Source organism: Elephantulus edwardii, unplaced genomic scaffold, assembly GCF_000299155.1.
Source record: "Elephantulus edwardii isolate Elephantulus edwardi_28Jun2011 unplaced genomic scaffold, EleEdw1.0 scaffold00011, whole genome shotgun sequence".
Lineage (NCBI taxonomy): Eukaryota > Metazoa > Chordata > Mammalia > Macroscelidea > Macroscelididae > Elephantulus > Elephantulus edwardii.
Window position 1 is genome coordinate 31,777,671 of NW_006399761.1, and position 15,295 is coordinate 31,792,965.

The window sequence follows — 15,295 nt, forward strand, 5'->3', positions numbered from 1 at the left end:
GCTTTGTTCACAATAGCAAGGAGTTGGAAACAACCTAAGTGCCCATCAACAAACGAATGGATAGAGAAGCTGTGGTATATTCACACAATGGAATACCACAGTGCATTGAAAAACAAGGAACTCATGCAATATTATTCAAAATGGGTGACCCTGGAGGACATTATGCTGAGTGAGGTATCTGAGTCATAAAAGGACAAATACTGAATGAGGCCTCTGTTGTAAAACAGGACTGACATCAGGGTTGGGGGAGACTGTGAATGATGGGTTCATTAATGTATACTGCATTGAAACAGATGAGGGAGGAAACAGTTTGAAAGGGATATGTGATCAGGTATTTTTGTCATGACAGGAGTCCAGAGCGAAGGCTCCATAGTGGAGTGGACCTAGGGGGAGGGATTGTCAAACAATGAAGAAAATGTTCTTTTACTTTTCAAGAGGGTAGTGTACTGGGGGGGGGAGGGTTTAGAGGGGAGAAAAGTGCAACAAGGAATTAATGGAAATTCAAAGTCTCTGTAAATTTTGATTGAAATTAATAATAAATTAAAAGCAAAACAAAAACAAACAAAAGGAATCATTGTTTTGTTGACATTGAGATGCAATCCGTATTGAAGACTGTATTGATCTTCTGTAACAAGTGCTATAAGTCCTCCTCATTTTCCTCAAGCAAGGGTGTGTCATCTGCATAACGCAGGTTTGATGAGTCTCCCTCCAATCCTGATGCCACACTTTTCTTCATAGAGTCCAGCATCTCGGATAATTTGCCCAGCATATAGATTGAACCAGGATAGAGGAAGAATACATAGGTGCTGTCAATTCAAACAACAGGTCTGAACCCTGTGTTATCCTGTGTCATCCTCAGCATCTCTACACACTCGAGCTCATTGCTGTAGTCATTCCACTTAATGCCAAGGTATAAGGATCTCCATTGAGCACCAGTACGCTACATCTGATGCTGGCAGGGATTCTAATGAACAGAAGGGTCAAGAGATGCGCAGGACTTTTCTTCCTATCCTGTGCAGGTGCTCTGGTAGAAGCACATGAATAAGTCAAGCAATCAAATGGATTATTCATTTCTTTTACTTCCCTTTATTTTAGCTTCATTAAGTTCTAGTGCCTCAAGGTGCAATATTCAAATTCAAGCCTCGAGTTACAATACTGAAAGATGATATGGGGAAAATCTTTAATGACCCAGGAAGCACCAAAAGTAGATGGAGGGAATACACAGAGTCACCAAAGAAGAGTTGGCTGGCGTGGAACCATTTCAAAAAATAGCATATGATCGAGATATGATCAAAAATAGCATATGATCACTGGTAATGAAGAAGTTCGAGCTGCATAGAGGCTTTCACAAAAAATAAGACCCCAGTAATTGATGGGATACCAACTGACATTTTGCAGCAAATAGATGCAGCTGGAATGTGCTCTCCAGTCTATGATAAGAAATTTGGAAGACAGTAACTGGTAGAAACCCATGTTTGGTCTCATTCCCAAATCAGGTGGCCCAACAGAATGTGGAAATTACCAAACAGTATCATTTCAATTTATATGCAGACCAGGTCATTTAGGAGGCTGGACTTAAGGAGGAGGAATGTGGCATAAGGATTAGAGGAAGTATCACCAACAACCTGTGTTATGCAGACACAACCTTGCTTGCTGAAACTGAGGAGGACCTGTGTATGCTTAAGAAGGTCAAGGAAGGTAGTCTTCAATATGGTTTGAAGTTCAACATCAAGAAAACAAAGATTCTTACCTTTGAGCCAATTGGCAGCTTTATGATAGATGGAGAAGAGATTGAGATTGTTAACAACTTCAGCTTGTTTGACTCCACAGTCAACACTCTTGGTGCCAGCAGTCAGGAAATCTAAAGAAGAATTACACTGGGAAAATGTGCTGTCAGGGACCTCTCTAGAGTACTGCATAGCAACAATGCAAGTCTGGAGACTAAGGTGCTCCTAACACAGGACATGGTTTTCACAATGACTTGCTGTGCTTCAGAGAGCTGGACAATAACTAAGGATGCTAGAAGAATTGATGCCTTTGAGTTGTAATGATAGAGAAGAGCGTTGGACATGTCATGGACTGCCAGGAGAATAAACAGGTCAGTCCTGGAGAGGGTAAAACCAAGCTGCTCTCTGGAGGCAATGATTCTGAAACTCGGTCTCACATACTTTTGGTATGTGACCAAGAGGGGCCAGTCCTTGGAGAAGGACATCATACTTGGAAGGGTAGAAAGGACAGTGCAGGAGAAGAAGACCCAGATGTGATGAATTGACTCAATTACTAGAGAAATGAGATTAGGTCTGTCAGAGATGTTAAGATTGGCTAAGGATAGGACAGAATTCAGAGCTGTTGTATGTAGAATCACTATGAATCATAGGCAACTCAAAAGTGTATAAGAACCACATTATTACTAGCATATGCAAATAAAATTGACTGAAGATTATCTAAAAGTATCTAGAATAGTACAAAAGTAAACAACTGCCAGAAATTCAAGCTGAATTTAGAAGAGGCTGTGGCATCAAAGATATCTTTGTGGATGTTAGATGGATATTGGCTGAAAGCAGAGATATCAGAAGACTGTCAATTTATGTTTTATTGACTATGTAAATGCATTTAACTGTGTGGATCATAACAAATAATGGCTAACATTAGGAAGGATGGGAAGTCCAGAACACTTAATTGAGCTCATGTAAAACTACACCCAGAAGCAGTTGTGTGAACAGAGCAAAGGAACACTGCATACTTTAAAATCAAGAAAGGCATGTGTCAGGGCTATATCCTTTCTCCATCTCTATATCCTTTCTCAAAATGTGTGCTGAGCAAATCACTGGAGAAGCTAGACTGTATGAAGAACAATGTGGCAGCATGATTGGAGGAAGACTCATTAACAAAATGCACTACGCAGATGACACAGCCTAGCTTGCTGAAAACAAAAAGGACCTCATATTCTTATTACAAAAGATCAAAGATATGGATTGCACCTCAACATCAAGAAGACAAAAATCCTCACTACTGGGTCCATGGGTGAAGAAAAAAAACTTGTCAATTATGTCATCTTGCTTTGATTCACAATCAACACCCTTTGGACCAACATTCAGGAAATCAAAAGGTATGCTGCATTGGGAAAATCTGCTATTGAGGGCCTTTCCAGGGTGTTAAGGAGCAATGATGTTAAAGACTAAGGCACACCTAATCCAAATCTCCAATCCAAAGTCTCTTAAATTACATACTATGCATTTGAAAGATAGACAATAAATAAGGACAACACAAGAAGAACGGATGCCTTTGCACTGGTTGTTAGAGAAGAGTATTGACTCTCTCATGGACTGCCAAAATCCAAACACTATGCCATGGAGAAAGTGCAACCATGGTATTTCTTAGAGGCAAACATGGTGAAACATCCTCTCACATGTTTGGAGCATGTTGTCAGAAAGAGCCAGTCTTTGGAAAGGGACAATTTAGTTGGAAAGGTGGAGGGTCAGTAAAAAGAGGAAGGCCCTCCACAAAACGGATTAACACAGTGACTGTAACAATAGCTCAACTACAACAGAGTTGATGAGGATGGCACAGGATAGGGCAAGGTTCACATCCTTTGTTCATAGGGTCACTATGAGTAGTAGACAACTAGATGGCACCTAATGACAACTATTGGGTAGTTTCTTGATGGGGTCATCAGGTCAGGTGCTACATACGCCTGAGATGTCTGTACACAATAAGTATTGGATATTGTTGTTCGGCCTAAAACCCATCCAAATTCTTTTGTATAGGTGTCTCAGAAAAACTACTTACTAATTCTTGCTTCCTTGAATTCCACTGCTGATCTAGTTTCTGTTCAGGTTTCAATGACCTGAATCTTCGTTTTTCCTTCAAGGACGTGAGCCATCACATTTTCCTGCAGTAAATGAAGTTTTGTCCACATGAGCTGTGGTTGGCTTCTGTTGTTTTCAGCCAAATAATCCTGATGGATATAGTGAAGAAAAGACAATGATAAAACACCTAGTCCTTCCCAGAAGCTATCCTAGCTGCCAGGCCTGTAAGGTGAATGCTAACAATGATAGAAATGTATTTCTCAGAACAGTTAACTTTACTAGATGAAAAGGCCTCATTTGCCCCCAAACACAGCTCAGGAAGTGGGATAAGAATGGAATGGATGTATGGAAAGGGGAACGCAGGGAGGATGCAGGAGGAGTGCAGTGAAGAAACCACTGCTAAATTACAAAACAACAATGTGCATAAATCATTAAGTGGAAAACTAATTTGTTCTAATTTAATCATCATCATCATCGAAAGCATTAATTCTACTATTAATTTGATTATTTTGAAAAGGAACAACCCTAAGAAAATGGAGACTCATCTTGAAGATGAGGAGTAATTAACTTCTATGGACAGTTACATTCTTCTAATCACCATATTATCTTATTCAGAAAGGCCTTATGACATAGGTAATTTGAGCCCTGTTTCACAAATGAGGAAATTAAAATAAAGAATTATTAAATGGTTTATCCATTTTCACGTACCCAGATTAATGTTTCTCATAGTTTATTCTGGATTTACAGGATGATAACAGGAACTGTTTAAAAATAGAAAGAAAACTAGTAAAAAAATGTATGAAGACCCAAGGGGGGAGAGTTGGAACCGAGGGATGAGGATGGGCAGAGAGAGTATTCATAGGGTTGCACAATTTGATGGGTAGAGGGAGGTGTGGGTAAAGGAAATGGTATGAAATCTGGTGTGAAAACCAATATATATATATATATATATGCACTTTGTAAGAAAACCAGTATAAAAAAAATGTATTTAAGAAAAAAAAAGAAGAAGATATATGGGGGAAAGGACGATTCTGCGGTCAAGAACTTTGGGAAACAGGATTGAAATAAGATTCTCTTCTGTAACACTTCTGGGCAGATGAATCTTTAATTTGTTAGTATGTAAATAGGAGGAATCCCCAAGACAGGATTATGATGGACCGTTTCTGAAATATATTTGATTATGGACTTCTTTGTGCAGGTTTGTGTGAGACTGGCTTTCTCTGAGACATAGTCTCCCACCTCCAATAGGAGACAGCAGCACCAGGGAGGCTACTCCTTGCTCTTCTAGTTCCTGCTTCCCTGATTTGAGCTCCACACAGCAGTTCTTCACCAAACATCTCTGAACCTGAGGGTTTTGTTTCTCCAATTTCCAAGAAAAAATTCCAAATTCATTGCCAGTCACATAAAAATTGAATCAAAGCTGACTCTTCAGGAGGTTTTTGAAGGTTATAAATCATGTGGCAGGAGATTGCCCATTTTTTCTCCTCGGAGCTGCCAGTGAATTTGAAACAACAGAGAGGCTGGACCTTTGGACTAGCAGCATCACTCTCTATGGACTAGACCTCCAGAGCTCCCTCTTTAAGATGCTGTTGTTGTCAGGTGCTGTTGAGTTGAGCACAACTTATAGTATCCCTATGAACAACAGACCTGAACCTTGTTCTATTCTGTCACCCGCATTATCTGTCACACCTGAACCCATTGCTGCAGTCACTGCAATCCATCTCTTCAAGGTCTTCCTCTCTTTCCAACCCTCTACCTTTCCAAGTGTAATGTCCTTTCCAAGAAGAAGCTGTAGAAGGTCAAGGATTGCAGCCTTAAATATGGATTGAAGTTCAGCATCAAGAAAACAAAGATTCTCACAACTGGGCTGAATGGCAGAATCATGATAGACACTGAAGAAATTGAGATTGAGATTGTTAACAGTTTTAGTTTGCTTGGCTCCACAATCAACACTCTTAGTACCAGAAGCCAGGATAGTAAAAGATAAATTGTATTTAGAAAGTCTGCTGTGAGAGACATCTCCAAAGTACTGAAGAGCCATGATGTCAGTCTGGAGACTAAGGTGCACCTGATTCAAACCATGATCTTTTGCAATTACTTGCTATGAGTCAGAAAACTGGACAATGACTAGGATGATAGAAGGAGAATTGATGCCTTTGAGCTGTGATGCTGGAGAAGAGTATGAATATACCATGGAATGCTAGGACAACAACCTAGAGAAGGTGAAACCAGGCAGCTCCTTGGAGGCCAGGATTCTGAAACTTTTTCTTTTTTTTTTTTTCTATAATTATATTTTATTAATTTTCATAAACATTTACAGAGATTTTGGGCTTCCACTCATTCATTGTTGCACTATTCTCTCTACCCTCCTCCCAGTTTGTTCTTGTCCAAATGCCACAGTGCTTGTCAAAGCCAGTTCTGATTAATCTTCTTTGTCAGTGTGTCCTTTGCCATTCCCTATCACTCCTCCCTGAGAGAGACTTCACCCTGAGTCATAAGGAAAAGGGGACGGCGTATTCTCTTAGCTACTTCCTGCTGAAAAGGGACGCTGTGGGTTTCAGGGTGAAGATCTTCTCTCACTACTCTAAAGGGCCCCTTTGGCAGTAGGAAACACATAGACTATTATGGAGATTGATTTTGGAATTCAGATGCACTCTTATTGATTGTGCTTGGCTGTACATGTACATATCCTTCAAGATGTATCATGGGGGTGTTCTAACAAGTTATAAGTACATGAGTCAAAAAATTATGGAAAAGTAAAAGAAAAGATTCTTTCATTGTTTTACAAACACTCCCCCAGGTCCCCTCCACCATGCAGCCCTCGCTCTAGTCTCCTGTGACTGAAACTTTTTCTAACATACTTTGGGCATATTACAAGGAGGGACCAGTCCTTGGAGAGTGACATCATGCTTGGGAGGGTGGAGGGACAGCACGAGAGAGGAAGACCCTTCATGAGAAGGATTGATTCAGTGACTGGGGTAATGTGGGTAGGTGTGTCAGAGACAATATGATTGGCACAGGATAGAGCAGGGTATAGGGCTGTTGTACATAGGATTGCTAAGAGTTGCATGTGACTCGACGGTATATAACAACAACAATAACAACAGCAACACACCCAAAGCATGTGACAGAAAAGTATCGCCCTTTTTGGCTCCAAGGAATAGTGTGTGTGGCTGCACTTTCTTCAAGTAACTTTTTGCTCTTCCCCCCCACCCCCAAGCAGACGGTTGTTTATTGTCGTTTGGTGCCATTAAGTCAACCACCCTCAGCGACCTTATGAACAACTTTTTGCTCTTTTGACAGTCTATGCGATGTTCAGTACTCTTCCGCAACACTCCAACTCAAAGGCATCAATCCTGTCATATTTATGCATTGTCCAGTCCGCAGATACATAGTAACTGATTGAAAAGACCATAGCTTGAATCAGTCTTCAGGCTGGCAACATGGCTCATCAGATTTTGGAGAGGTCCTCAATAGCTAACTTGCCCAGTGCAATATATTTCCTGATCTTCTGACTGCTGGTATGAAGAGTACTGATTGTTGATACAAGCAAGAGGAACTCTTTGGCAACTTCAGTCTTTTCTTCATCTATCATAATATTTCTTGTGGCCCAATGGTAAGGATTTTGTTTTCTTGATGTTGAGATGTAATCAATATTAAAGGCTGTAGTCCTTGATCTTCTGTAGCAAATGTTTCAAGTCCTCCTCATTTTCAGCAAGCAAGGTTGTGTCATCATCTGCATAATGCAGGTTATTGATGAGCCTTCCTCAGATCCTGATGCCACATTCCTCTTCATAGAGTCCTCATAGCAATCTCTCACATACCAGTTGTAAGACAGGGATGATAATATACTCTTCATCATGAATTTCTTGTAAGGATGTAATGTCATACGATGTTCTGAAGGAAACCTAGTACAGTACCTCATATAGATAAGACATTCATTTCATGGTATTTATCATTATTATCACTGAATGTACTGACATTATTATAAGGCATTCTTTGTTGTTGTTGAGTACCACCTGAAGTACTAAGGACCTAAGAAATAATTCCTACCTAGGACAATTTCCGGGTAGATTTGGAGGCCTAGTGGTAAGCTGTGCTGTAATCCCAAAGGCACACGGTTCAAATCCATCAGCTGCTCCACAGGAGAAAGATAGGCAATCTCCTCTCATGTGATTAACTGCCTCAAGAAAGCCACTGGAGTGTCAGCTGTGGGTCAGTTCCACCTCAACAGTACACAACAACAAGGACAAATTGCACTAATCAGATCTCATTGATCATCTTCTTTCACATTTTTGAGACAATAACTTTCTTAATAGTAATACTATTTTTAACTGCCTCTGAAAACCTGCTAGAGGATCAGCTATGGGTCAGTTCTGACTCAACCATACACAACAGCAAACATGTAAATCTATATCTTGAATTAATCTTTAACTATCCTTTAATAAACCTCCAGCATTAGCAAAGAATGGGCTTTTATCTCTGCAGTTCCTTGTTCTGATCTCCCACCCCAGTTAGGGGAAGAGGATGTGATCATGTGATCATTAACACAGGGGAAATTGTGAAAGGGACCTTGCTCTAGAAAAGGCAACCACAGCTGCTTTACCTCCCAGAGGCCAGCTCTGTGAGGGCGGGTCTGAGAGCATTCTTTCTGTCTTTCTGTCCATCGACATGGAGCCAAAGCGTGTCCGAGAGGGCTACCTTGTGAAAAGGGTAAGTAACCTTGCCCCTGTCAATGTTATAATTAAAGATCAGTGTTGGGGATGGTCAGTGTCCCACTGTGTGCCTTTGGAATGACAGTGTTGATTCTTGCCACTAGGTCAAGCTCCCGATACATCATAAAATAAGTATAGTTTATTACCTGAATAATTTAAAAATTGATGCATTAAAAACCGATCTTTTTAAAGTTGTACTGGAATTTCTTCCCTCACAACGCCTAAGTTAGTTTAGGTGGTGGACTTATCAACTGTCCTGAAGCCAGTTCTAACTCACAGTGACCCACATTGGGCTTCTGAGGCTCTAACTATTTATGAGGGAGGGGATTCTGAAGTGTTATGAACAATGCCACCAGGATTCTCTGTTAAGGTGGTGTTTGTATTGTCAGATGCTGTTGAGTCAAGTACGACTCACAACAACCTTATAAAAAGCAGATCTGACCTGATCCTGACAAAGATTACCCATGCCATCCTCGTGCTCTCTGACATATTTGAGTTCGTTGCTGCAGTAGATGCCCCTTTTTAAAGATTAGGAGAGAGACTCACATTTGCTCAAGACTGCTTAGCATCACAGGGGAGGCACCCAGTTGGTCTTTAGCACTGTTAGCACTGTTGGTCTTTATTTGGTTGTGCTTGAGTCATTGTGAAACTTCATGTGATGGGGAATTCACACTCAGGACAACACCTTTATAGCACATACACTCACACTGATGTCAGTGCCTTGGTGTCAGAGAACTGCTGGACACAGTCCTCCAGATACCTGGCTTTAGAAGTGAAGCAGCTCCTGATGTGTCACATTGTAGTGTGAAATATCAAGATTAGATAGCATGCATTGCCACATGATTCATTTTGACCTGAAGTTGGAAGAAATCATAGATTTTCTTGGCCAATGCCCTCATGTATAATAGGACACTGAGGCCCCAAGGTTTAGTGATTGCTTAAGATTACATGACTGTGATAGAGTTGGGTTTAGAAATCCACTCTTTGACCCTATTTTTGAGCTCCACCTGGTGCCCTAGGATCTTTCTTAATGCAGATTTAATGTGTTGCTGTTGCTGGTTGTCCTGGAGAGGGTTAAACCGGGTGGCTCCTTGGAGGCAAGGATTCTGAGGCTCCGTCTAACTTACTTCGGACATGTAGTGAGGAGAGACCGGTCCTTGGAGAGGGACATCATACTTGGGAGGGTAGAGGGACGGCGCAGGAGAGGAAGGCCCTCTATGAGGTGGATTGATTCAGTGACTGGGATAATTGGGATGGGAGTATCAGAGACAGTGCGATTGGCGCAGGACAGAGCGGAGTTTAGGGCTGTTGTACATAGGGTCGCTATGAGTCGCAGGCGACTCGACGGCACATAACAACAACAACAACAACAACTGTTGCTGGTTGCCGTAGATATTGACTATTACTCATAGGGACCCTAAGAACAGCAGATTTGAACGGTGCCCTATCTTAGACCATTCTTCATTCAATCTCTAGTCTGCTTGAGCCTAGTGCTACAGTCAGTGTCTATCCATTTTGTTGAAGGTTTGTCTTCTCTTTCTCTGATCATCCACCCTTCCCAGCATGTTGTCCTTTGCAAGGCTGGGCCTTTCTTGATAATACACCCCAAGTATGTGAGATGAAGTTTCATGTTAATGTAAATGTACATTAATGTGACATTTCAGTTTAAGGTAAGTTACCAAAACTCCTGTTGCTGTTTATTATGACTAGCCTCATTGGTTTCCAAAGCTGTGATAATTTCTTGGTTTTTTATATCCAAAATTGTGTTTAGAGATAGTTTCTCATTCATCTTGATTCAGCTCTTCTTAATGCTGCTTCCATCTGAAGGAACATCTTTCTGGAATCCTTGTTCTTCCTCCTGTAGACTGACAAAGAACAGTTGGGCAACCAACACACAAAACTACTGTTTGTGCCTGGCTTAAGACTGCGGTGATTTTACAGCATCCTGGTCATTTCATATCCATGAAATGAGAATTTGGGTTCTATACCACGGCACTTCCTCTCTTCTGGACGGGGATGAGAATGAGGGAGATTCTTTGCAAAAGGCATGTTGGCATGCAGAGGTTATTGCTGGAAAGCAAAGCTGTGATTCTTTACGGAAGCTGACTGCTACACCTTTGGGTTCTAACTTCCCACCTTCAGGTTATCAGTATAGTATATTTGATGTGAGTTAGAAGTAGATGCTGTAGAATCTTTCATATTATCTGTTGTTGTGTACTGTCTGTCTAGTCGGAACCGATCCAAAGCTGACCCTCCTGGGGGTTTTCAGAGGAGTTAATCTCAAGGGAAGAGGTTACCCATCCTCCCGTGGAGGGCCGGTGGCAGTGAACCACCACTTTCCGGATTGCAGAGCAGCTTCTTGCCATATTCTGAGACATTGTTTTGAAAAAAAACAAGCTGTGTGTATAGATTTCATAAAATAAGCCTGAATACTTTCTCTAAATATTAATAGTAGGAATTAACATTGATTTATTTCTTTTTTGCATCACTTGAGCTGGTATCTTGAGAAGGGAAGGTGAATGGGAATGTTTTCTACATAGTGCTTTTTTCTTTTCCTAATTAAAATGATCTTGAGATGAATGGTTGGTTTCAATGAGTGTGTATGTTCTTAGTCTGTTGATGTTGCCAGCTACCGTAGAAGTGGCTCCTGACAGATGGACACTCTGAACACAGTGGAATCAGATCGTGGTGATCCGTAACAATTTCACTGACTGATTTTGGAAAAATGTCAGCTCTGATGAAACCTGTAAAACATCAAAGTCTCCCACAAGCCTCCACGGATGGACAATGGCTGTGCGTGAGGTCAGGAATTGAACCTAGCTCTGGTGGCTTAATGGTAAGAAGTTGTGCTGCCAACCCAAAGGCACATGGTTCAAATCTACTAGCTGCTGTGTGTGAGAAAGATGAGCAATCAACCCCTAGGCAATTTACTGCCGCTGAAAACCTGATGGAGGCTCAGCTATGAGTAGGTCCTGACTCGACCGCACATAACAGCAACAACTCCTGCATAGAAAACAAAAATTTTACTCATTTTAATCTTCCCAAGACTCTGGAAACACACTGGAGGGTGAGCAGTGAGTCAGTTCCTATCTGATGGCACAAACAACAACAACAAGCTAATAAATGAAGCCCTGGTGGCACAATGATTAAGCACTAAATTGCTAACGCACCAGCTATTCGGTGTGGCAATCTGCTCCTGTGAAAAAAAAAAGAAAAGAAAAAAAAAATTAACGAAAAAGGAACACTTTGCCATTGAGTTGAAATCGACTTGTAGCTGACTCTCCAGGGGCTTTTCAAGGCTATCTAACGTGTGTGGGAGGAGATTTCCCACACTTCTGCCTTCTTTAGAGTTTATAACTGTGGAAACCCTAGGGAGTGGATTTTCTTTGTCCTACAGAATCACCTTGAGTTGGAATGGACTCAACAGCAATGGGTAACATGACAAAAAATACAAGGAACTAAGGATGCATCACTGAAAAGTGAGCAGAACAGAGTCAAAGCCAATCTTGGAAAAGTTTCTAGGGAAAAAAATAGTGAAATTTCATGTTGAGTTTTCCATAACTGATATGGTTTTCTTTCATATCTACAATTCAAATCTTTCATGATTTTTGTGTTTATCTCTGTAATCTTTGGAACATTCTCTATTGCAGTAGATTCAACTCACTGGAGGAGATTGTCCATCCTTCTCCTGAAATACTTAGCTATTCTAAATAAGTGTGGGAGCTCTGGTGGTCTGGTGGCAAGAAGCTGCGCTGCAATTCTGAAGCACATGGTTCAAATCCCCAAGTTGCTCTAAGAAGTATGGGCAGTCTCCTCCCAAGTGATTACCACCTCTGAAAACCTGCCAGAGAGTCAGCTATGGGTTGGTTCTGACTTGACAGTACACAACAACAAAAATAAGTATCGGGGAGCTCTAGTGCTTTTTTCTGTATACTGCTTTTTTTCTTTCAGAATGATGGGCACACAGTTCAAATCCATCAGGTGCTCTGCAAGGGAAGGATAGACGTTCTTTTTCTGTATGGTTAATACAAAAAATAGATGTTGATTTATTTCACACTCAAGGCCATGTTTTTCTAGTAGATAAGCTTAGGCTGACCTCGGTGGCCTTGGTAGCAGAGAACTGCACTCAGTACATGCCTCTGAAAACCTACCAAAGGATCAGCTATGTGTTGGTTCTGAGTCAATGGCACAAAAGAGTAACAACAAACAAGTATTTGCCTTAGAAGAATTATTCTCATCTGGTGCAGACATAAAACAGAAATCAGAAATTTCCATGTAAAGTATTGAAGTTCTTGTTTGTATGTTAAATTTCTTTAAGTTATCTGTATGGATTATCATAAACCTAGCCACACAAATGTGTCACGTAAGTGCCACATAAAGGATAATGACTACTATTGTGACTATCAGTAAGCAGCAGCTCAACAGAGTTTTCCCTCTTGCCAACATCAGGTCAGAACCAGATCACAGCTGACTGGCTGGGCAGCAGGTTTTTGAGGCTGTGAATCACAAAGTGCTGGTTCTTGGGCTGGAGGCCAAAATAATAGTGAAGCCACCCCAAAGAGCTAGGATAATCTTTCTCCAACAAAGCTGTTAGGTGTCTTGATTAGTGTCATTGATGTTAAAGCGTGACAAGTAATACTATATTAAAATCCCCATTCACTCTTCAATTTTAAGAAGCTGTGGTTCTTGAGATACAGTATATATTATGTCTTCTTACATCTTGCTTTATCAAATAATTATAGAGAGTATGTTTCAGGAGGAGAAATGCAACATTAGAAGACTCTGTTGCAGGAATCTTATCTAAACAATAATCTTGGGATGGATGGGTTCCTGGCAATGTTTCTGCTTTTCTTCTGTTCAGGTTCTCTTTCTACATTTCACAATTCAGGATTCCTCCTTTGCCTTATGACTAAGACCTTTAAATAGAGATGAGAATTAAGGGAGGGAAAACATATGATGATTATTTTGCACACTTTTATGCAAGAACACCCAGATTGCTTGCCTGATAGTCTTTTCACTTTTTTATTTTAAAAAAAGAACAGTCATAGCCTAGAGATTAGATAGGCACAGAAGAAGGCCCTGAGCCTCAGTTAATGTAATCAATGTCACAGATGCATGAAAATTCTTGTTTGATATGTTTTGCTGTGTGTATTTTCAACAACTAAATAATACAATTTAGAAACATAAAGAAGAGCATTGAAAGGCTCCCATGTACAGTTAGCTGCTACTCAAATACAGTAGGGTTTTCTCCTCCACACCTGCCCAGGCCACGATTGTCCCAATCTTACAGAGGAGCAACCTGAAGCTCAGAGGGGATAATGACTCGCTGAATATCTGATAAGAGGCTTGTAGGATGGCAGAGCACACGTGGTCCCAGTGATCTCCTGCTGCATTCCAAAGGCAGGCTGAACAAAGCCAGCCACTATGGGGCCAGCTGAATTTACCAGAGCAAGGGTGGGGCCTGAACAAATTGTATTTTTGGGCAAATGTAAGTTTAATAACCCCTTCTTCCTTTTATCTCTGATAGGGGTTACTTTTGCCCCTAATAAATATATTTTGGAGCCGTTGGAAACATAAGTCAATGGGGTACGTTTATAGTCTTAACTTTTAAAAGAAAGAGAAGAGTATGACATGATTTACTAGGCAGCAGAAATAAGGGCTTAATTCAATGCAGCTGCAACCCACAGTCATATGGATCTTGGTGTCTGTGACAGAAAATCCTGCTTTAGTTAAAAATGTAATTTTTATCACAATGTCATTTTCCTTTGAATTCTAGTCACAGGTCAATGCATGAAAAGGGAAGTTTGAGGGAAGGGGGAAGTTAAAGGAGGTGTCTTCACTCCGTGTGAGGTATCTGGGAGGGGCTCTAAATTAAAAAAAAATGCCCCAGTTCTCAGTTCAGTTGTGGTTCCTTTAGGCGAAGCTGGACAGACACAGGAAGTTATGCCCCAGTCCTTTTCACACCAAACCCAGTCAAGTCACACCCTCTTTTCTAAGACTGTGAACTGTTCTAATATAGAAACTGAATTCTTGTTCATTTTCAGCTCTCCAACACAGAGGCCAGTCTGACACGGAGGACTGCTCCATCATTATTTGCTGAGCATGTCTGGAACAGAGACTAAAATACCTAAAATATTCGTGGAAAGTAAGGACAGGGCTCCACATTACAGTCATTTCTAAGAACTAAGAAAAGTGATTTCAGATGGTACATTCATTTGTAGATGTTTTTGTTACGTATGTTTATGAGTGGTATTCACTGGACTTCCTTGTATGCGTGTAGATATTATCCTGTCACTGACAATACTGTACTTCAAGATAGATCTAGCAATGACATTTTTAAGTATGAAAGCAACTCCATTTTTCCTCACCTTTTCATCTCCAGAGTAATATATATCATATGGTCATCCCACTCAAAATGCCCCATGCCAAGTCCATCTCATCTCACCAATGCCTAGTATGTCAATATTTATGCGTTCCATTTCTTCCTTAACAATATCTCATTTTCCTACATTCATGGTTCTCACATTCCATGTCCCAATCACCAGTGTCTGCTTACAACTGTCCCTCTTCCTTTGTATTTCCATACTTGAAAACTCAACCTCCTTTGCCTTTTCTGTTATCTAAATGTGCTCTGTTGTACACAGGGTTTGCAGAGGCCTGCTATTTCAGAAGTGGATGGCCAATCCTTCTTCCTAGTCTGTCTTAATGTGAATGTTCAGATTTAGAGAAGTATCAGACAGACCAGCATGTTAAAGGTATATCCCTTATTGT

The 15,295-nt window shown here is 40.8% G+C and overlaps 1 protein-coding gene across 1 annotated transcript in view; it reads left to right on the plus strand.

Annotated features, from left to right (window-relative positions):
• Positions 1–8,325: 8,325 nt before the first annotated feature.
• Positions 8,326–15,295, plus strand: part of PLEK (pleckstrin) — a 38,782-nt gene continuing 31,812 nt past the window's right edge. The window contains exon 1 of the mRNA XM_006880980.1: positions 8,326–8,522. Coding sequence (XP_006881042.1) covers positions 8,481–8,522 — 42 coding nt within the window. The 5' untranslated portion in view covers positions 8,326–8,480. The remainder of the gene's footprint in view (positions 8,523–15,295) is intronic.